Source organism: Gallinula chloropus (genome assembly GCF_964237585.1).
Source record: "Gallinula chloropus genome assembly, chromosome: 19".
Classification (NCBI taxonomy): Eukaryota; Metazoa; Chordata; class Aves; order Gruiformes; family Rallidae; genus Gallinula; species Gallinula chloropus.
In genome coordinates this window covers 7,998,412-8,020,369 of record NC_140104.1, presented here as the reverse complement: position 1 = coordinate 8,020,369, position 21,958 = coordinate 7,998,412, and the positions used below count along the sequence as shown (strand labels likewise).

The following is a 21,958-nucleotide window of genomic DNA, read 5'->3' as shown; positions in this document are numbered from 1 at the left end:
GTTACATGAAGAGCCCTTTACTGCACTCAGGCATCTTAAAAATGGATGGAAAAGGTTGTCTTAATCCTCCTTACCCAGGGAAAGCTACCAGAGGGCAAGCAGCGTTACATCATCTCTGCCCCGGGCAGAGGAGTACCCCATCCATCTTCCTCCTGGGGACATGAGTGAACATAAACCAGGGCAGCCCCACGGCCCTCTAACACACGTGGGAGGTCAGCGGGGTGGGCTAACACACAGAGGCAGCCCAAAGCTGCTGGTGTTCTCCCTGTCTTGCCCCAGAACAGAACTTCTAATTGAGGATCGAGATGCAACTCAAATCCAGCAGGATGCAGCGAGCCCAGCTGGCATGTCATGGCTGCACTGCATGGACACCACGGCACTTCCACAACCAGTATTAACCCTTTGGTGTCCTGTACTCAAGGTTGTAAAATTAAATACTGACACAGGTGAATGCACCAATTTAAGCCTACCAGTCTACCTCGGAGACCTCTGCAGCAAGACTAGTTGAGATGTAAGCTTATTCTGTATTAGACACCAGAGAATCCAACCAGGAGGTGAAAGCCCATAGAAAATCAGGCTGTGCCAGATGTACATCAGGACTCAACTCCTCATCAGTAAAGGAGGAATGGGGGAAAAGACGTGAAACAGCTATTCTTTAGTTGCCATAGTTATAGCAGGTGTATTAAAGAGAGATGTGCCCTTTACCAACTTCACGGCATTTCTAAATGCTTGCAAAAAAGCCATCAACACAAATCTCTTGCCATACTCCATATAGCTAGTTACTCCACTAAAAAAAACACTTCATTTTTAACTTTCAACTTCAGCCATGTTTATAATGAAGATGTTGTAATTAGTGATACGCACCACTCCCATCCAGCCACACTGAGACGTTTCCACACTTCTTAGGCCATTAAAAAATAATCATGGCTGAATAATACATTAGTAGGGTTGATCACAAGCAAAATGCAGTTTGTCAGCTCTGCTGCTAATTTGCTATGTCCCCACAAAGGCAGCAAAGCTGCGATACTGCACAGTGCAGGGCCTGATACAAGGGTAGTTTCACATTTCAACTGGTCACTCCGAGAGCCCAAACGCGAGGCAGCGGCCACAGGGACCAACCTTTGCTTTTGTAAGCTCCAGCCATGCACAATAATACCCCGAGATGATTGTGAAGATGCTTAATGTAATCATGTTCCCTCTACTAATTCACACACTCTCCTGCAAATAGATCTGAATAGCCAAAGCTCTCAGAAGCTGTGCAGGAGGAGCAGGGAGACCCCGACATCTCGCTGGGCCCTGCCAGCTTCCCTGAACTTCCCTGCTCCTTGATTTTTGTCATTTCCTGGCAGCAACCCCTCAGGGTGCTGAGGCAGGCTGTCACTCACACCAGACTCTGCAGATCTTCCCCCACAAACCCTTTTCTCCATTCTTACCCTCTTCCAGGAACAGGAAAGCAATTAACAGTATTGTCACTTAAGACTCTGGCGACTGGCCTCCCAAGACAGCACCCAAAGGAGGAAGGGAGCAAGTGACACCTTCAGAAATAGCATTTCTGCTTCTCTAAGAAAGGGTGCTATTGCTACCGCATAAAATTTACCATATTTAATGTTAACTAAAGCTGTGCTGGAAGTGAGAAATTCCGTTCATCCCTCAGCACCCATTCTGCTTACCAAAAGTGGCCCACTGAGCACTCACGCCAGTGAGCCAGACCCCTTACCCATTGAAAGTTGGAGAATAGGTTGAGATTGTTTCAGCCCCAAGGCCTCTAGTCGTTCACTTTACCAGGTAAAACTGCCCATTGCTGAGCACCAGCTATCCTGAGGGAAACTTCAGAGGGAACCAGCTACCAGATGGTTCAATTAGTCTTTCACCTCTACAAGGGAGCAAGCGACACCTTTAGAAACAGCACTTCTGCTTCTCTAAGAAAGGCTGCTATCACGATCACAAAAAATTTACCATATTTAGCATTCACTAAAGCTGTGCTGGAAGTGAGGAAGGATTCATCATTCACTGCACCAGTTCCAACCAACCTCAGCCTGAGCAGCTGGCAAAAGAGGAGATGCAACTCCGCAGGTCTTCTGCTTTCCCTCACAGATCTCCTTTCAGCTATCACTATAAAGCATGTTTGACTTAATAGGTCACACCTTCAGCCTCTTGCTTGTCAATAAATATTTACACTTTTAATTCCAATCCTGCAATCAGCCCTGTGGGAAAGCTCTGAATGCTCTCAGATTCTCACCGACTTCAATACACGGAGTTGCTCTTCTCAAGCAGCGCAGGTAAATGCCACAGCAAGGGCTGTGATATCTTTGTCCCACTTTGGTGAGATAAAAGAACAAGCCTGGGATATTTTGGAACACCAATACCCTTTTTCTTTTGCTTGTTCAGGTAGCAGGAGGCAGCCAGCTGGGACCAGACAAAGTCTGGCTGATCAAAACTGGAATCTGCTACTCGCAGCATTCCCACAATGCCACCGAACACAACAAACAAACCAACCCACCCCCTTCCTTAAACCAGTGTGCCCTGCCAAAGAGGGGATGGAAGGAGTTTGAGACGCAGATGCTCCGGGGAGGGGGAATATCATAAAGAGAAGGGGGAAAAGATAAAGGGGGAAAAAGAAAAGGGGAAAAAAAACCCCTAACAACAGAAGGGAGGTAAAAAAAGAACGGCTGCGGGCTGGCGGGTTCTGTCTGCAGCCCGCAGGGCTGGGGGCTCCGAGCAGGAACCCCGCACTTTGCCGCTTCGGTCCGCAGAGGGAGCCCCAGCCCCGCCGAGCAGGCAGCGCCCGAGCCGCCCCGGAGGGAACGCTCACACCCTCCCCGAAAATCGCTCTCCTACGTGTTTAAACCGCTCCGGGTTCCCTGCAAGACAAGTAAACGCTGTCCAGCGGGATAGGTGGGTGCCGGGGAAGGAGCACCAAGCGGCTGGTTACCCGCGGGTCAGTCGGACGGGCACCCCCGGCTGTAACACCGCGGGCTGCACCCTACCTACAGCCCCCCCGAGACTGTGGGGCCAGGCCCCGGGTGGGAGGACCGGCCGAAGGGAAAACTCCCTGCCCCCAAGTTCACGGGGCAAGGGGCAGGGGGAAGAGCCGTGCTCAAAGCCCTGCAGAGCCGCGGCAGTAAGGTCCCAGGCTACATTTCTTTGGCTGAAGCATCTTTGTTAAGTCCTAGATTACAAACCAATTTACCCTACTGGGCTCAGATGTCTGCGAATTAGAGTGCTCAAAGATTTGGTTAACTGGGGGCAAAAGCCACAGAGAGCTGGGCACTGTGCCTATCCCCAGATTATTGGTGAAGCCTGTGTCAAGGGTGCAAGCTGCACTGTCAGTTAGGGTCAGACACAAGAGCAGCGTTCCCACAGCCTTACAAACTGGGTTTGACAACAGAAGTCACTACAGAATGTTATAGTGGATTACCTGGTGGCAGAGGCAACTGCCTGCAATTCATCATACTCCAGGAGTTAATGTCAAAGAAGCCCCAACACAGTCACTACTGGAAATATATCCTCCTCCCCACTCCAAAAATCCACTGAAACCCTGGGAAACTGCTTTTGTTACCATGAGCGTGCTTCACGTTGGTGTGAAAGAGCTGGCAGTTTCCATAAGAGTTAGAAGTCCTGGTAGGAATAAAAAAATTACACTGTTTCGATCATAGATAACAGGGCTCTGGATAAAAACCCACTGACTGCTATTTACCACTCCCCCTCCCCGACCCCAACCCATCCCTATTAGCACAAAGCTCCAATCAGAGCACTTAATAAAAAAAAAAAAAAAATGTCAAACTCCTTAAAAATGAATACCTAAGCACTGAAATGATTCCAATAGATTAAAAACACTGTATGCAATCAGAATTCTGGAGTGCACTGGATGAACAGAAATGGCTGACCCCACACACACTCCCACATGTGCAAACACAACTCTATCCCCTGTCAGCAAAATCTTCCCAAATACTTCAACCACTCCTCCTTCTTAAGAAGCCTTTCTGGACAGAAAAGGGGAAAAAGTCCTTCATTCTGCCTAAGAGGCTGTAGAAGCTCCAGTTCAAGGGTGAAAGGAAGGACAAAGAGAAAATTGCCTTTCCCCTCCTACCCAAGCCAAACACTTGAAATGTATTCACAACAGCTTGTATGTCAGCACTGCCCTACACGTTACCAGTTAGGAGTTCCTCTCACTCTACAACTGAGCCATAACTTGGTGGTCCAACCCCTCAGCTGTCATAAGACACCCAGATGTCACCAGCGTTCATCACCCAGTCACTGGACCAGGCACTTCTTCCAGTTGCACCTTCTCCCAGTCAGCCCCATGCCACGCCTGGGGACACTCCAGCCAGCACAGAACCACAGAACCACAGAATTGTAGGGATTGGAAGGGACCTCAAGAGATCATGGGGTCCAACCCCCCTGCCAAAGCAGTTCCCCAGCTCATATTGCAACCCCATCGCACACCCCATTGAACCGTGCTAGGATTTGAAGGAGAGCTGTGAGTAAACCTGTGCACCTCCCTTTCTCTTTGTTTCAGGAGACCCTTTTCGTTTCATTGTGCTTGGCTCCACACCACCAGTTTTATCTTGCAGTTCACACTTAAGGAAACCCAGCCAGGCTGCCAAGTAGCACAAGGTTTTCTGTCAGAACTCGGACAGGCTGGAAAGTTTTACATCCTTTTAACCGTAAACCTTAAAGCAACTCAGACTTCTATTTTACTCACAGCTCAAGTTTTGAGTGGTTCATGACGTTTGACCAACCTGGCTTGAGTTTTCTGTTTGAGGTTTCATTATGAAATCCTAATTCCAGAAGTGTAATTAATACTTTTATTAATAGTATCTCTAGTAAAAGATTATAGGGCTTGGGAGAACAGCTCCAAGTGCATTTTGCTGCCCAGCAGACTACACGTAGTCCAAAAAGGAGACCTGGCCTCCAATTCAGCTTGCAAAAACTCTGTGCTAACAGTAAAATGAAGGCTTTTGGAGACCCAAACACAGGGACCATTTCCCAGGCTGGCTTCAGAGTTGCTTTTTATACATATTACACTAGCAGCCCAGTAGTAGACACCAAGTAACTGTAACAAACAGCAGTTTCTGTTCCCAGAACTCACTTGCTCGGTGTGACACACAACAATATTGGTTGGAGGGGCCCTCGGGGTGACCTTGTCCAAGCTCTGTGGGCATGTGCAAATCTCTAAGGACGCAGATCCTACAACCTCTGACCTGAAGGAACCTACCTCTGTGGCAGGTCTGAGAAGAGCACCTACAGGTCCTGACCTCACTACTTTTGTGTTACTCAGTTCTTGTTGACACACTTCCATTGGCATCGTAACACACCAGCCAACAGGCACCAGACCACACCAACACAACAGCCCACAGCTTTCTGATGACACATGCCAAATTTGAAAACAGTTCCAGTCTCCATTCCCTTATTTTATAGTCTGTCCCAAAGTAGGAGCTTTAGAGTTTGAAGATTAAATACCAGCATATAGAAACTGTGCCACCTCCCAGATCTGGGCAGTGCAGAATTCCAAGGGGGAATTGCCAAGGGTTTGCCAGTTGGGGTAAGGCAGCATCAACCTTCCCAGCTGGATTTCAGTGGGACTGGCAGCGTGAGGGACTGTTACACAGGCTTGTTCTGAAACTCAAATGTTTTTATTAACATAAATGAGCAGAAGTTAGGTTAATAATCTGAACACACTGACAGATGTTCAACAAATACTTGGCATTGCTGCAGCCAGAACAAGAATGAATTAAATGTTATCTTGGAACAGTCTGCAGAACACCACAACCTGAAGCTACAAAGCTCTTGCAGCAGGTCAAAGACACAGGCAGGGAAGTCAGGCTCTCTTATAGCACACACCCAAGTCCCACCATGATACAACTTAACCTTGCATACAGGCCTGGAAATTTTGCAACTCCTTGTAGAAAGAGAGCTTGCCTTTAAAGTGTAAGTAGATACCACATCAACTGAGGGGAGGGGCTGCTGCTTCGGTCACCTAGGGAAGGAAAAAGGGTGTCTGCTTCTTTACATTAGAAAAACAAATTAAAACATTTCATGATTTTTTCACATTTATTCAAGTTCTGTTCAAGTTCAATCCAAGTGCAAGACCTGAACACACCAATGGGCTCTTACTCTCCTCAAAACGTCATTATTTTAAAAAGACACCACAATAATATAAATGATAAATTTAGGGGGAACTATGAGATGAAGGTGTTCTGGCTGGGTACTGCTAAGAACTGCTAAAATCTCATTCAGTTGTTAATAGAAAACCTCAGAGAACACCACATTAGGTGTTTTATCAGGAAAAAGGAACTGGGTCTGGCTGGACTGGCTCACCTGGGCAGCACTGGTAGTCTTTACCAATGATTTCTGCAGTTTAAGGTAGGTTTGAGGTACTTCTCTTGTAAAGCTTCAGATAAATACATTAATTTGGATTTCTTTCTGTGTTCTCACTACTCATACTGTAAGAGAAATAGTATAGCTTGTAAATGCACTATAGCACAAATGAGCACAACTTATGTGCAGACCTGCTCCTCCCACTGTAAGAGGGTATTTTGCAGCACTGTTAGTCCAAGCACTTCTGTATTTCCTCCCTGTTCTTTTTTAAGGGGGGGCACATCTTGAGATGTTAAAAATTTAAAATGCTATATAAATGAGAAGCTCTGTGGTTTGTCCAGGTCATGTCTCACATCTCTTAGCACCCACATAGCTGCAACTCCAGCCCCATCAGCATGGCTGGGCTGACCCTCCCTCCTGAAGGGCGTTGTAAAATCAGGAGAACACCAGATTTTGGCTAAATGTCAATAGCTAGAGAGGCAATCGAGACCCTAAGTCCCACCTGTTTTTATTAAGACTTAGTCTCCCAACTATTTAAGTCACTTTGGACTTCGTTAGCTGCGATGCTGAGCAGCTTTAGAAAATGAAGCCTGTATTTCTAAGAGAGCAAAACTGGGGCAAGATAAAAGCCAGGAAAGGGCTGATGGTGAATTGCTTTCTGCAGGCTTCCTGATAGACTCAAGCACGTTGGAGTCCCTGATAGATGAGAGGTTCCTTGGATGCCAGGCGAACGCTGCATCAGTGCTGTTTATCAGCGGTCCTCACTCGGAGCCATGGGGCGGGTGTATCACGCTACAGAAAGATGGTCTCACCTTTGAAAGACTCCATTTATACTGTTTTGATGACTTCACCCAGAAAAAAGACTTTCTTTTCATTTCATCATAAGGCTTTAAACTGCATAAAATCATTTCAAAACTATAAAATCCTGTGAGTGGGGAGTGGGCAAGAAGAGAAAGGCCATGACAGCGGTGAAACAAAGCCCAGGATGACTTTGGACTTGTAACCACTCTGTGTCAATAGCATCGTTTTACAAGTTAAATATTTTTTGTAAAGTGTTAATCCAATCTAAACAAGGCTTTGAGTCTAAATTAAACAAACTCCACTTTTATTGGTATTAGCTAAAATACGCAATGCTAATTTCAGCAGGCATGCACTAACAAGAGCAGCTATGCAGACTCCACTGTTATCCAAGGCAAATAAGGAAGGACCTTCACTTAAATTTTCTGTTTTCCAAGGAAAATGCACTGTTTTACAAACCCTGCAGGACAGCTTATTAAAAAAAAAAAAACACCCAACAAAACACAGCCCAAATTTTCCTACACACTAATGCTTTTAGAGTCTTAAAAAAAAAAAACCCAAAAAACCCCACCCCAAAACCCCACCAACTTTCATTGCATCTCCACTTCTGATTCAATTTGCTGTCAAAGGTCATGAGCTAAAATATACAGTTTATGCTAAAAGCAGGAAGCGGGGTAAGTAATTGAATAAGATCAGGAAATGGAAGAATACTGCCATTTTCCTAATGGATACAGTACAAGGTTTACTCTCTCCAAATTGAATTCTAGGAGCTCCTAGTAGTAAGCGGTTTATTTTTCTTCAGCTTGAATTTTAGCCTACAAGGTTTAAAGAGAAATCCTCGTGCAATCAAAGGGACAAAATACCACAGCAGCTTTATTTTCCAACAGACAAAGACCATCATTTCTGCAGGAAAGAGAAAACCCCCATCAACAGTGTCTTAAACAGAACTGGCGTAGCAGGTTGGCTGTTTAATATACATGGGCTGGAAATAATTCTACTAAATCAGATCTCTGAATTATTCATGAAAAACAGATTTTCATGATTTAAATTAGAAAGACTTAAAATTACAAGCCTTGCATTGCTATTGATAGGTGAGGTCTCTTTCCCCCACGATGTGATGTTACAATCTCACACAGCCCCTTCTCCAGGAAATGCTTTATGATCACTCTAAAATAGCACATGAGCTGCCATGCCACTTACTGCTGCTGGAAACAACACACCCACTGGTACCCGCTGTCCAACAGCAATAGCACCCCAGTAATAATTACATCACAAATGTATCATTAGTATGAAGAAGAAAAGTTTGAGGGGGTCGTTTTCAGTATTTATTGCATACTAAAGCACGGGTTCATTTAAAATATTGGAAGCACAAGCCCTAATAGTGAAAATAATATCTTTCCATCACTGAAAACACTGCAATTCTTCCAGGAAACGTAAGGCTGCAAATTTTACTTCAAATCTTTCAAAGGCATTTTGTAATGATAGACCTTCCACCATCACCCTCTGTGTATTGTTACTGAGTTATAAATACAACGCTGCTAATAAGTGAAAGGTCTGACATGGCTGGTGGATAGACACTGCCGGGTTGTTCAGCACAGTGCTGGTTTTTGACAAGCTCCCCAGCCAGCTGCAATGGCTACAGTGCTTTGTGCCTGAAATGATTAATATTCATTTATCACACAGGTACCGAACCTTTCATCTGAACATCTCCAAACACTGCACAAATTCTCTGATTAAGCCTTTATGCCTTGATTAGGAATTGGTAGACAAGTTCTTTATGATTAAACACAATTTACATACAAAATGAACAGGGAGAAATGAAGCTGTGCCTTGCCAGAGACCACAGAGCACAGAGCCACAGCCAAATGTCCCAGTCCCCAGCTCCCACCTTGTCACCGGTGCCTACTGCGCTCTTTCAGGGGCTTTATGGCTTGACCTTGACTGACCCATTCCAACCGGAGTACTTGGACCCATGGGCTGAGACCAATGGGATGAGGTTTAACAAGGCCAAGTGCAGAGTGCTGCACAGGGGACAGAACAAACCCAGGTAGCGCTACAGGCTGGGGGAGACTGGCTGGAGAGCTGTCAGGCAGAGAGGGACCTGGGGGTGTTGGGTGGCTGCAGGCTGAACATGAGCCAGCAGTGTGCCCAGGAAAGCCAATGGCATCCTGGCTTGTGTCAGAAATAGTGTGGCCAGTAGGTCTGGGGAGGGGATTGTGCCCCTGTAATGGGCACTGGTGAGGCTGCACCTCGAGTGCCGGGTCCAGTTCTGGGCTCCTCCCCATCAGAAGGACATTGAGGTCCTTGAGCAAGTGCAGAGAAGGGCAACCAGGCTGGGGAAGGGGCTGGAGGGCAAATCCTCTGAGGAGCAGCTGAAGGAGCTGAGGGCGTTCAGCCTGGAGAAGAGGAGGCTGAGGGGAGACCTTATCACCACCCACAACTACCTGGGAGGGTGCAGAGAGGTGGGTGATGGTCTCTTTAGCCAGGGGACAGGAGATGGGACAAGGGGCAATGGGCTCAAGCTGTGCCAGGGCAGGGGCAGAGCAGATGTGAGGGAAAAGTTCTTCCCTGAAAGAGTTGTGGGGCTGTGGAACAGGCTGCCCAGGGAGGGGCTGAGTCACCTTCCCTGGGGGTGTTTAAAAAAGGGTAGATGAGGTACTTAGGGATATGGTTTAGCTTAGGATGGCAACGGACTTGATGATCTTAAAGGTCTTTTCCAACCTTGTCATTCTGTGATGAGAAGTGAAGACAACCAGTATCACATCCTGCAAACCCCAAGCAGCACACCACCCAAATACAGCCTTTATTTGTCAACACAACTCTGAGCCATCCCTGCCTTGTCATTTCCTGCTTCACAACCAAAGCACGGAGCACTTGTCTGTATATTTATATATTTTCTTAAACATACCAGCTACTTCCCTTCACCTAGCAAGCCCTATTGAACAAGTTCTATAATTAACATCAAAGCAATTTGAAAGCTGCTTGACTTGCTAAAAGCCGGTAAACAAGCAGGAAGCAATAAGGTGCTTTACAAGAGAAGAACATGTGCTGGGGGAAGGGAGACTATAAAACATTAAACAGACTGATCAGTAATTTGAACAGAATGCCCATTTTTATTAACCCTCTGCCTGCTTTGGGCATTTGGTTTTTCATTTTTATTTGTAAGAGTATGAGATTATTTTGTGCAACTAGATCAGAGTGAAGCCTGTTCAGGAAGCTGAGCAGTCAGCAAAAATAAGAGGACCAGGAGAAACTTTCATACACCAAATGTTTGCTGCTTCCTATGGCTGGGATAAAATCCACCTGTTTTACAACTAAACTATTTTTATTAACATATTTAGACAAAGCCAACCTCAAATCTTATAAAAAAATAGCAAACAGCAGTTTCCAGTTCTACACCGATTTTCAGCTCTACTATTTTTATTAATTTCAAGACTTCTTTAGGGGTTGGGAGACCAGGGAGGATTAGCAGGGTGAGCTGGGCTTCAGCCTGACTGCGTTGCAGGAGCAAACTTCCCTCTCTTGTTTCTCAGCTCACACAGGGAAGAGCTGCAGAAGATTGAATTCCATTCTTCAAGTGTGTGGGTTCCTACATCTATTTGTAACTCTACTAGCTGGGCATGCAGCAGAGGGAGGCTTCAAGATCCACGATGCAGCTTGCTGCTCTCAGAGACTTACCACGTATAGCTTTTTCTTTATATAATCTAAATCAAGTTGTGCCTGCAAACCACTTAATTTCCTGCTTTCTCCTCCCACAAGTTCTTGCAGAGTATCACTAGGCTTTGGGTTGAAAGCTTCACTTCCCACTTTTATTTTACACCCATGGTATCTCTTTTGCCAAACTTTTCCTTTACCTGAAATAGATCTTGTGCCTCATGGATGTTGCTGCATGGGACAGAACTGGAACAGTTATCATCCTGTTTCCATGTCTTCATTTTGCTGGACTACAGAGAATGCATTCTTCTGCTGTATCTATACTAGAAGGAACTGTGATTGAGCTACAATAACAATTATTCTTTAATTGGAGCAAGTGGAGAATTCGATTTGCTTGAAAACAGGTGACTACAACTTTCTTGCTCAGCAGCATTAAGAAACCAGACATTGGGAAAGCAGCTCTGGCCAAGAACACGCTCGTGCACTTGCCTGAGGAAGGGTGGACTTCAAGAAAGTCCATTCACACTGGAGTGACACATTTGAATCATCTTTCCAACAGCTGATCAGAAGGATGAATCTGAAACCGGTCCTACACTGACTGTCACAAATGGAAGGGTGGATGCAGCAGGGGTATGTATTTTGTCATGGCCCCTGTAAGCAAACTGCCAACAGTGCTGGAAATACAAAAGCCCTGACACTTTCACAGTTGATCTATTAAAATGTTTGTGGGTTTTGGGGTTGGTTTTTTTTCCTTTTAGCAACATTAACTGCTGTTGAAGGGTAACACTTTCATTTTCACTCATGTAACCTCAGTGTGTTTTAACACTGAACAGAGAAAATGTTTCCAGACAAGTTTGTTTTGCCTGTTTGAGGAGTCAGGGCCCTGTGCAGTAGTGGCCATGCTGTGTCCAACCAGCAACGGAACACATTCACAAGAGCCCTTTCAGTTATTCAAAAGAGTTCAGCAAGATCAGTATAAAAAAGATAAAGCTACTTCCCCCTCCTCCTAATAATAAAGGAGGGTTTCCTGGTGCAAGGAGTTCATATACTATGAAAGGCTTTAAGTGTAGGAAAGAAAGACTTTTCTGTAAAAGTTTCTTCCATTGCAGTGGGTCTGCAGACAAACAAAGCCTTAAATACCTTCATTTTATAGAAATGCAACATTCCAACTTGTGAAACCACACCACGTAAAGAATACTCTCCTCACAGCTGAGGAAGATGATCAGTAACTGTCCTGTGCTTTACACGCCAGTGATTTTAGATGACCTGAGGTAAATAGCTTATTTCTTTAAGCAATGTCATGCCATCATGGTGGGAGCATGCAGCCTCTGGTGCTGGGCAGTGCTGCCCCTCCACAGCATGGCTGCTGCCAGGCTAAATCCAGGGAATGCTCAAAACCCCTACAACAGCACCACAAAGCTCTGCAAACCCCTGAAGCAATCCTGTGAGCTCAGTACCTGAATTTCACACGGCTTCAAGTTACCAGACTGCAGTACTGCCACTCCTGCTGCCATTTACTTCTTGCTCCTAACAAATCTCCACCAAAAAGCAGGTGTTTAGCCCTAAGGAATTGCACTCCCTGCTCTACAGAGCGACTGCAGTGAGTCAGCTACAACAGCAGGAGCACTGCCTTTAGTTTACAAGCAGAGAGGGAAATAGCCTACTGACCTAATTCAAAGGATTGCATCTTTCTTCTACACCATCCTCTTCCCCTTGGAAGGAGGGAGTCTTGGTAAGAGATCTTTCCTCTGAGTGTTGTCTACTGACAATTACAAGTGTCCCCGTGCATTTTTCAAGCACACAGCTCAGGTCCCTGCCCCTGCAAGTGACTCACTTGGATTGAAGGTTACACCAGCATAAGAGTCTAAGCATCACATAGGAGCCTGATGCTCCCAAGGCCGCTCTCCTGCTCCCACAGCTCTTCCCACACCGCAGTGATACAGGAGCCTCCCTGCACCCACCACTCACCCGGGTGTTACAGCAGGAATAGCACCAGCACAGAGACCCCCACGCTGACGGGCCCTGTGCTGGGATGGTGCTGCAAAGCCACCCGTGCACCATAGGATGCCACAGCCACATTTAAACACATCACTCCCACACCTCCTCCCTCTGTGAACACAGGGCTTGTGGGAGGAAAAAGAAGTGCTTCAACACCTCCAGTTTTCTCATAGGAAATCTGAGGACGAACTCCAGTGCTTCCAGTTAATACAGAATCCAACCTGTACTCCCTTCTCTCAGTCAGTAGCCTTAGTTTTAAGTTATTCGCAGAATAATACAAAAACCCCAAATTAAGTAGCGCTATAAGATTTGGTTTTAATTCAAAATGATTATTTCATTACAGTGTCTTATATCACTTAAGGTAGACCTTAATTTATCTCCAAGTAGCCTCAGTCAAAATTAATTTTTTACTTAATTCCTTATTGGTAACACGCTTAAGAGCTTGTACGACAGGAATTGATTGCATTGCACATTTAAAATGTGCTTCACTTCCCAATACAGCGCCTTTAATAATCATTTAAGTTTTCAATTAAAGTAGGGTTTCAACATTAAAAGAAAAAAGATAATCCCGGGAGACAGTAACTGCTCCATGCACAGCTCTCTCAATATTATTCTCAAGATACCTAATTGATTACCCTAATTAGGTTAACCCAAAAGCTGCTCATCTCTTTCTCAGTTTGGAATTTGCTGTTTGGAGTTTGGGTTGTGCTGGATGGAGCGGGTGAGCAGAGCACACAGGGGCACTTTCTCCCCCAGCATCACCTGCTCCGTGACAGTGGGGTGACATCGCTGGCAACTCCATCTCCCAGCTGCATAAACTGGAGCCAAAAGACGAAGCGAGACGCAGCCGGGCAGCTCCCAAAGCAGTGCCCAAATTTGCATTAGAAATAAAAACATGCCAACACTGCTCATTTTCTTACAAGCCCGATCACCCACCGCACAGCAGCGATGACAGGAGAACGCAGCGGCGGCACAGAAACCTTTCTTCTGCCACATCCCTGGTGCAACCAGCTTCACCATCAGCTTCAGAGAAACGAGGGAGAGCACCACATCCCACCCTTTGTTCTTCTTTCCAGATATGACCCCAGTTCTCCCACGCTCTCCCTCTGGCTGTACGAGCTCTACCATCCTGAAGCATCATGATCACGGTACTTACACTGGTCACCGTATCAGGTATTAATGCCCATGCTTGGGTCCTGGTAAAGAGACAGGCCACCCTGCCAGCCAGCTGCATTATATCCAGAGTGGGCAAAAACCAGATCCTAACCAGGTTTTAAGCTTATATTCTTCTTTGTCTGCAAACCAGAACCCTCTGTTCCCACACTGGAGCCTGAAGACACAAGCCAATAACGCCTGTTAGCTGTCACTGTAGGCTCCAAGCTGGGCGTTTACATGCAAAAGCATAGAGACAGGATCAAAACTATAGTATATCATGAAACAATTAGCATGGCACTGAGCCTGACACACAGGTATTTTTACTTCAGCTTCAAAAACCAGCACTCAGATAGAGTTTCTCTTCCCTTTAAGCATGTTCACAGGAGAAGGGCATAGCAAAGCCAAGGTCCTTCTCTTCTGATTTCATCCACCCTACAAGCAAAGCTCTCCATGGGGAAGCCACTTGTGTTCGTGGGATTGCCCAACACATATTTTTGAGCCATGGAGCAGAGATAACCTCCCCAGTAATCAGTTTGACTCCGATTACTATTTCAAACATAGTGCACTTTACATGGCAATATATACAGAATAACAACACTGCCAGATGGTATAATACTGAGCAGAATTAATTTCACACATGATGTTTTCAAGGTGTTAAAATATGTCACAGCTTCTGCTAATAAAATATCTTCCTCTTCCCTCCTCCTCCTAAGAAAACACTACCTTCCCACCAGCCCGTCTTTTACATTATATGTGTTTTCAATTCTGATAAGGGCAGCTGATTGCTTGCAAACCTAATTACAGTCAAATGAAAGTCTTTCAGAACCATCATTAGCAATTAGGACGGGCTGGATTTGCAGTACATCATTCCGAGAGGTATAATTCAATAGCTTATTGAAAAATTGCAGGTGAAACTGGTGATTATAAGGGGGGGAAATGCCTGTGACACGTCACTGCAGGCAAATCTTCAGTAAAGTGGCAGCTTCTACGAGCGGCTGATCAATGAATGCAGGTGTTTGCTTCGGCATGCTGCGGAGCACAGCTCCTTGTCTCGCTTGGAAAACGTTAGCTGCATCCTGTCAGCACGCTTGGTTTTGTGAATGACTCTGGTTTTCACATTATGTGCCTGGTTTTGTGTGTTTTCAAGGAATCCAAAGGGCCTATTCAGGAACTTCATTAAACCTGGGGGGGGGATGTGCAGTGCAGAACAACAGGCACACGAAGCAACACATCATTTTCCAGTCCTTTCTATAGAGAACAACAATCTTTTCTGCACCCATTGAGCTCAATTATATATTATCAGGGCCCAGAAGTTGTTTGGATGCTTTCGAGCAGCTGGGTGCCTTCACAGATGACGCACTGGATACAGTGACTGGGGGTTAAGTGCAGCTGGAGATTTCTGTGGCCCCTGATCAGAAGCAAACAGCAGTTGTGAATCACAAAATGCTTGTAATTCAAGCACTGTTTGTCACCAGTGGTAGTTTCTGAGCAGGAAACGAGAAGGGCAACTGAATAGCAGCCCAGCTTTTAGGCACGCGCGCTCTCTCACATAGGAAATCCACATACTGTGCGTGTGTGCAAAATACAGCACGGTTCCTTTTCAAGGATGAAATTGCCAACTGGCCAGCACAAAGCACTCAGCCATTTAACAGCGTGATGGGAGGCCAGATAACGCTGAGCTGGACAGTAGCTGACACAGATGATGTTAACTCGCACAACAGGCCCCCTCTTTGGGCAAATCCCTCTGTACACACACACCTGGGTAGCATTCACCCCCCTGAAAAGCCCCCCTGTGCAATGTGGACCTGTCCCCCACTGCACCCCATCCCCTTTCACACTGCTGCGGTCCTCCTATCCTCCAAAGGCTTCTCAGATCCCAGGTCTACCTATCTCCCTTTATCCCACACGCATCTTCTCCCACATATTACATCCACTCCTGCTGTGTATGTAACTCAAAGCCCAGTTACTGGTATATGGCCCTTTCTATCCAGTGATGTGATCTGGTTTTGTCATTTCATAATTTATTTTTCAAATTAAATGCTGTTAATAAGGTGGGTTAACAACTAAACACCACCCACAATACCAACACACAGAGGAAAGATTTTCATTAAACCAATGCCCCCTGTGAAGTCCTGGTGCTTGTGACGCTGCTCTGGGTTACGTTAACCTTTTGGCAACACTTGTGCACATCAAGCCATGCTGCGTAGGTTGCAAAACAAACAGCAAACCTAGTAATTTCAAAGTGGCTGTGCCAGTGTTTTTAAATTAAGAAAAGAAAAACAAACCCCAAGCCCCCATAACAGAAGATCTGTCTCTTCACAACAGAACGGCCCAACTGTTATCTGCGTTCTCATTAACACGTGGCAGCATCGCGCCTGCCCTGACGCCTGGCTGGTACCACTCCTACGTACACAGTATTTCCAAGGTGTCTAACCTCACACTGCACAAATACATACATGTTTTTCCCCTTGCTGCTGCACAGAGCAATGAGTTGGGAGTCAAAGAAATTAAACAGTTCTCCATGGCTGCATGTAATACTTGTAGCTGTTATTGCGCTCCCAAAGCCCACCCACAATTTCATTTTCAATTAACAGCTCTTAGAAAAGCAGTAATGAAAGCAGTTGCTAAAGAGCACTCAGATGTCATTGAGAGACTGCAAACCCAAACTGTAAATAGCACATTGTAAATCGCTTGTCACCACAGTCAGCTCTCACTGGAATCACACTGCCGGTGACAATTAAACCCATCTGCTCAGCTCCCCGACCAATGTCACCACAAACCATCCAGCTAACACCCACCTCCAGCTCTGCTCTCATTACCTGTCATGTACAGGCTTGTCTGAGAGCATGCAAAAGCCATTCCTGACTGTGAGCAGGATTGTATCAGCTCACACGAGGGTTATTTCCCCCACCACACCGGAGGTTTGCTGCACACAAGCACCTCCGCACCAAAGGACAAGGGTGCTGTAAGTAAACCTGCAGCACAATTAACAACGTCATGCCCACAAGCAACGATGACAGGGGGTGGCTGTGGCCATCCGGATCAGCCATCAGAAGCCTTAGCAGTGTCAAATTTAAGATGTATAGATTCAGGATGAGACTGCTGAGGGGATCATGGACTTAATTCTGAGAAGAAAAAGCTTCAATACTTCCCTCCCTCCCCTTTAATTGATTCATGTAATGGAGTACGAGGTTACAGCTAATAGTTTATAATGCTTGTAGCTGATGACTGCCAGAGTCAGCAGCGTATTTTTTTTTTTTGTTCTTCCCATTTCCCCTTTATCTCATTAAAATTTACCTCCTACTTCATCTCTCCATCATGAATTTTCTTCCCTTTTTTCATTATCTGCTTCTTATTTATTACCAGTTTGTCTCCTGCCTTGCACTCACATGGTATCTGGGATTGGGATGTGATATTCTCCAAGTGTCTTTGGAATCCACCAGTTAAAGCAGAGCCCAGCAGCAGTTGGCTCCTGTATCTATGTAAACCAGCTAATATACCACTTGCCCAGCACAGAGATTGCTGGGTTAGAACCATATGCCAGAGATGATCCTTTTCTGAAGAAGGCGCACAACTCCCCCAGTAGATAAAGAAAACAATGCAGGAAACAGTAGAGGTAGCAGAAGTCAGTGCCTCCTGCTCTTTCCAAAACAAACACCCAGTGAACAAAGAGAAATGACCCTTTCCACTCATTCTCAATGCTCCTTCTGCAGTGAAAGCTCATTGTTTCCCGGTATGCCCCAGTCCTCCTTGAACCTTGAGGAATAAAAACTTTGAAGCTTGTTACCCCTTTGACTAGTTTTAAAATGTTCTCCTTAAAATCTCCAAATTATTTTTTACAGAAAACACATAAAAACAAACCATCACCAATTAAAGTAAATGAAATTAAATTTAAAACACTGGAGAAATATTCAGATGAGTCTTATGTTTGCTTAACGCCAACTAAAGTTTCCTTGGGGCATTTAATAAGTACATTTATAAAAGCTCACAAAGCAGAGTTCAAAAGTCTTCTTGCTAGTAAAATATGAGCCTTAATTAACCTACAGTTTCACATTTTCTAGATTTCAATAAACCTGTAGGCATTTCAGCATAGCTGGATAAATACCTGCATGAATACTGCAAGGATTTTCTCTGAAAACTAATTAGCAGCCCTTCCAATAGCTGACTTCACCTAAATCTGTTTGATGAGGGAGCTTCATACCATAAATCCTGCATCCAAGAGTTACTTCCAGCAGATAACACATTTCATAGAAAGGCATATCACTCAGGACTGTTAACTACTGGTAACACAATGAACAAGATCTCCAGGGATAACAAATTTCCCAGCGGTGAGGGGCTGTCTCCAAGGTCTTATGCCAGCACGGGAACACAAGTGACAGCATCACGACTGCATCCTGCCATCCTGTTATAGTACTCACATGTGACAATTCAGCATTCCTCTAGAGACAATGAGGGCAAGATACACTGTACATGTGTAAAATATATAGCCCTAGCACAGCAAAGACACCACATATATGCAGGATATTAAACTCTGATTGTCTTTGACTTTACTGCTGGTCAGGCACAAAACATCAGTGGGCCCAACTCTTCTTGTCATCTAAAGAGGCAACTTTGAGCTGAGGAATTCAGGGGGATGGAGCTACTTAGGAAAACAAACCCAGAGTGTACAGCCAAGAGTCACTCTTGGAGGAAAAGAGTAACATGATCAGAGAAACCCATCCTCAGAACCTGTCACTCTGCTCCTTTTCTCGAAGTCTTCACCATTTGTCTTGAAAAAAGACAGAAGGTGCTTACCAGAAGCACTAGGTTGCAAGTATGTCTTTTCAAACAAGCCTCAGACATGGACAAAAAGATGATGTCATGGAAAAAAGATGTCATGGAAGAAAAGATATCATGGAAAAAACTAAGTGCCAAAGCTACTTGGATTTGTCAGCACCTAAACTGTTCCTGAGACCAAAATATTCTTACCTAAGGAGCTCTACCCTTACCAAACATATTATATTTATATTGAGCAAGATATTGTATTTCCTCTCAGCCTTATCCCTCAGGAATTAACCAGAGTACTCCGATTTATCAGCTAAAAGAAAAACCATTTTCCATGACATTTGTCAACTCAATACCTTCCAAGCCAGTATATATTTATTCTTCAAAACATAACCTTACAAATAACCTCCATCAGCAGCAAGGCCCATTCCTTCACTGCTTAAGTACCAGGCAGAAAGGTTTCAGGAGACAGTAGGCTATGCCAGGGGACTCAAACAGCACAGTCAGCTTTACCAAGGCCAGTTCCTGCACACAAAGCACAACCATTCACTATGCTAAAAAGGAACAGAGTGAAGACCACGTAGGCAAACACAGAAAACAGTCAAGGAAACACAGCAACCATCAATCCTACTTAGAACATGACCAATTGCATTAACTACACTGAAGAGTTTCCCCACCTCCCTCTGAAATACAAAGTAAAATTAAATTAGAAGAAATTCCTTTAAATAGTATAAAATAGGCGGTTTACAATTTGTTTGCTTTGCTGAAGCACTATACATTCTCCTATTTTATTTCTATACACAGTATTGGCTTAAAAATAGTAATGAAAACATTTTTTACCAACTTCTGTAACTCTATCAAAACCGAATACAGGTCTGTGGACTTGTCATCCTCAACATTCATTCCATTTCCCTGGGCTCAAAAATGAAAAACAGTGAATTCTCACTATTGTCTAGAAGTTTCTCTGCAAAGCAATGTTTGGTTTGCACCAAGGAATGCCAAAGACTCATTCAATTAATATCAACCATCTCCATTAAACATAAAAATTTTGGTTAAAATTTCAGTATCAATCAAATTTCAGTCAAAGCTGAACTCTTTACTGGGACTTTAGATGTCAGTTTCACAGACAATGAGTCAAATGTCCATGCAAACATATCCTGTACTTAAAATGCCCAGCTCTGCTTTACTCTTATATACAGTAAACATGTAAGGGATCTTTATTATTTTAAAAAAACAAAACAAAAACATCCTGGTCACCAGAAGAGTCACACTTGTCACACTTTCATCTTCAAAACCATGAAAGACAACACTGCAGCATCCAAGATTTCCAGCCTCCAGCTTTGCCATGCCAGATGCTCTCTGCTCTTTGGTCACACGTGCACAGTAATGGGAAGGGCAGGTGATTAGTTACCCAGAAAAGCACATGCAGTACCACTGATATCCTACACACGAGCTACTCACACCATAATCAGTCTTAGAGCTTTGCCTTGATTAACAGCTGCCCCTCGTACAATTACCTCACCCGCCCTGGATGTTCAACAGGGTTTTACACCTCTGTATACAAAGCCTACAGATGAGAAGGCATATTTATAGCACAAAGTTGGCCTAACAATGTAATAGAGAGACCACATTTGTTTGCCCTGACAGTCTCCCAGCCAGCCCAGGGAAAGCTCTTCCAACCTTTGCACATTTATTAATCAACTCAGTTCTAGCATCAATAGATTAACTTGCCTTCCCCACTCAGTTCATCTCGTCTAGTACCAGGATGAGCGGCACCCAAGAGCACAAGAGTGAAATGATTTTGCAGGGGTTAAAATAAGCGATCCCACAAAATGAGAAATGACTTGTACATACCACGTGCTGACAGCCACAGCCCTCCCTCCCCACAACAGGTAACTTGTCTCCTACCTGTCTGAGGCCCTTGGGTATTTTCTTCCTTTTCCCAAGGTGCTGACAGAGGTTGCGATCATTTTCCCGGTCGGAGCTGTACTGGTGGTGGTGAAGTCTGTTCTTTTTGGGAAGATACGACAGCCCATTGGTAAGTGCTTCCCGTTTCTTCTTGGCTAAAGGATTCTGTCGCTTCTCCACACGTTCCTGAGGTTTCAGAGCTACGTCCTTCTGCAGAGGGAGGGAGCAGGGGAAGGAGAAGACAAACACAGTGGTTAAAACATGGCTCTGATTTCTTCAAAGTCTTTAAGCAGAAATTCTAGGAAACCAGCAAAGTATTCTTAGGGTAACACTATGGTCACAGGAAAGGAGAAAGTCTTCCCTGGTCTCCCCTGAATCTAAAATATAGGCACATACAAAACAAAGTCTGTAAGACGAAGCAAGGGGATAGGAGCAGACACATTGTCCTTTAGACTTCATACCACCAACATCAATTCTCAAACACATCTCCTGCATTAAGTGAGCATAAGTTTAGAAGACACAGTATGTTCATAATGTCTCAACAAACAGCAGTCTTCAACTTAAACACGGCTTAGCATTTACAGTTTGCCTTTATTATTTCTTGTATTGACCAGACAAGGAAAGAGCTGCTCCAAATTCAATTAAAGCCCAGGAATCTCTCTTGACTTCAGCAGACATTTCCCCCAAACCTCCCCCTTTCCAAAGGGGTGGAGGGCAGTGGGGGCTGAGCACACTTGTATTTGAAAACTTCATTACAGACCCTTCTTTAAAGCCCAGAATCAACTTCTATCTATAAAAACCACTCAAGTCTTGTAACATAAACAGGAGCCTACAGCTACTTTCTTACCAATAACCCACAACACAGGGAATACATATTTTTGTTTCAACTAACTGTTACTTGAAAAAAAAAAAAAAACAACCTCTCCAGTAACACAAAATCAAAGGCTGGAGGATCATTAGGAGAGAAGAATTAGAAGCTACTGAAAAGGTGTAATTTACAATGCATATTGCTTATCTAATATATATAGTTTGCTGAGACACATCTGCTCCAAGAGCTCACCAGAGTCCAGTATTCCCACAGAAAGGGCTGTGGTGGTTCAGCCCCAACCAGTTGCTGAGCACCACATGCTACTCAGTCCCAGAGAAGAAAGAAACAGAGCCTCCACGGACAGTTTGCTGACAAAATCACCATGAATGTGGAACAATAATGGCCAATTACACTCACACCCAGTGATAACACAGAGTACCTTACCCACCTGATGATTACAGAGTGCTGCACAACACAAGGACCAACCGACCCAATACCCTGGCCACAGTCAGACTGTCCTGGAGGCACCAAACCCCTACCCCTCCCCACCCA

At 44.8% G+C, this 21,958-nt stretch overlaps 1 protein-coding gene across 2 annotated transcripts in view; it reads right to left on the bottom strand.

Annotated features, from left to right (window-relative positions):
• Positions 1 to 21,958, bottom strand: part of AUTS2 (activator of transcription and developmental regulator AUTS2) — a gene marked incomplete at its 5' end in the record, with an annotated part of 774,150 nt that overhangs the window by 542,548 nt on the left and 209,644 nt on the right. For both annotated transcript variants that reach the window (XM_084273147.1, XM_084273148.1), the window contains one exon: positions 20,599 to 20,808. In XM_084273147.1, the coding sequence (XP_084129273.1) occupies positions 20,599 to 20,808 (210 nt within the window). The remainder of the gene's footprint in view (positions 1 to 20,598; positions 20,809 to 21,958) is intronic.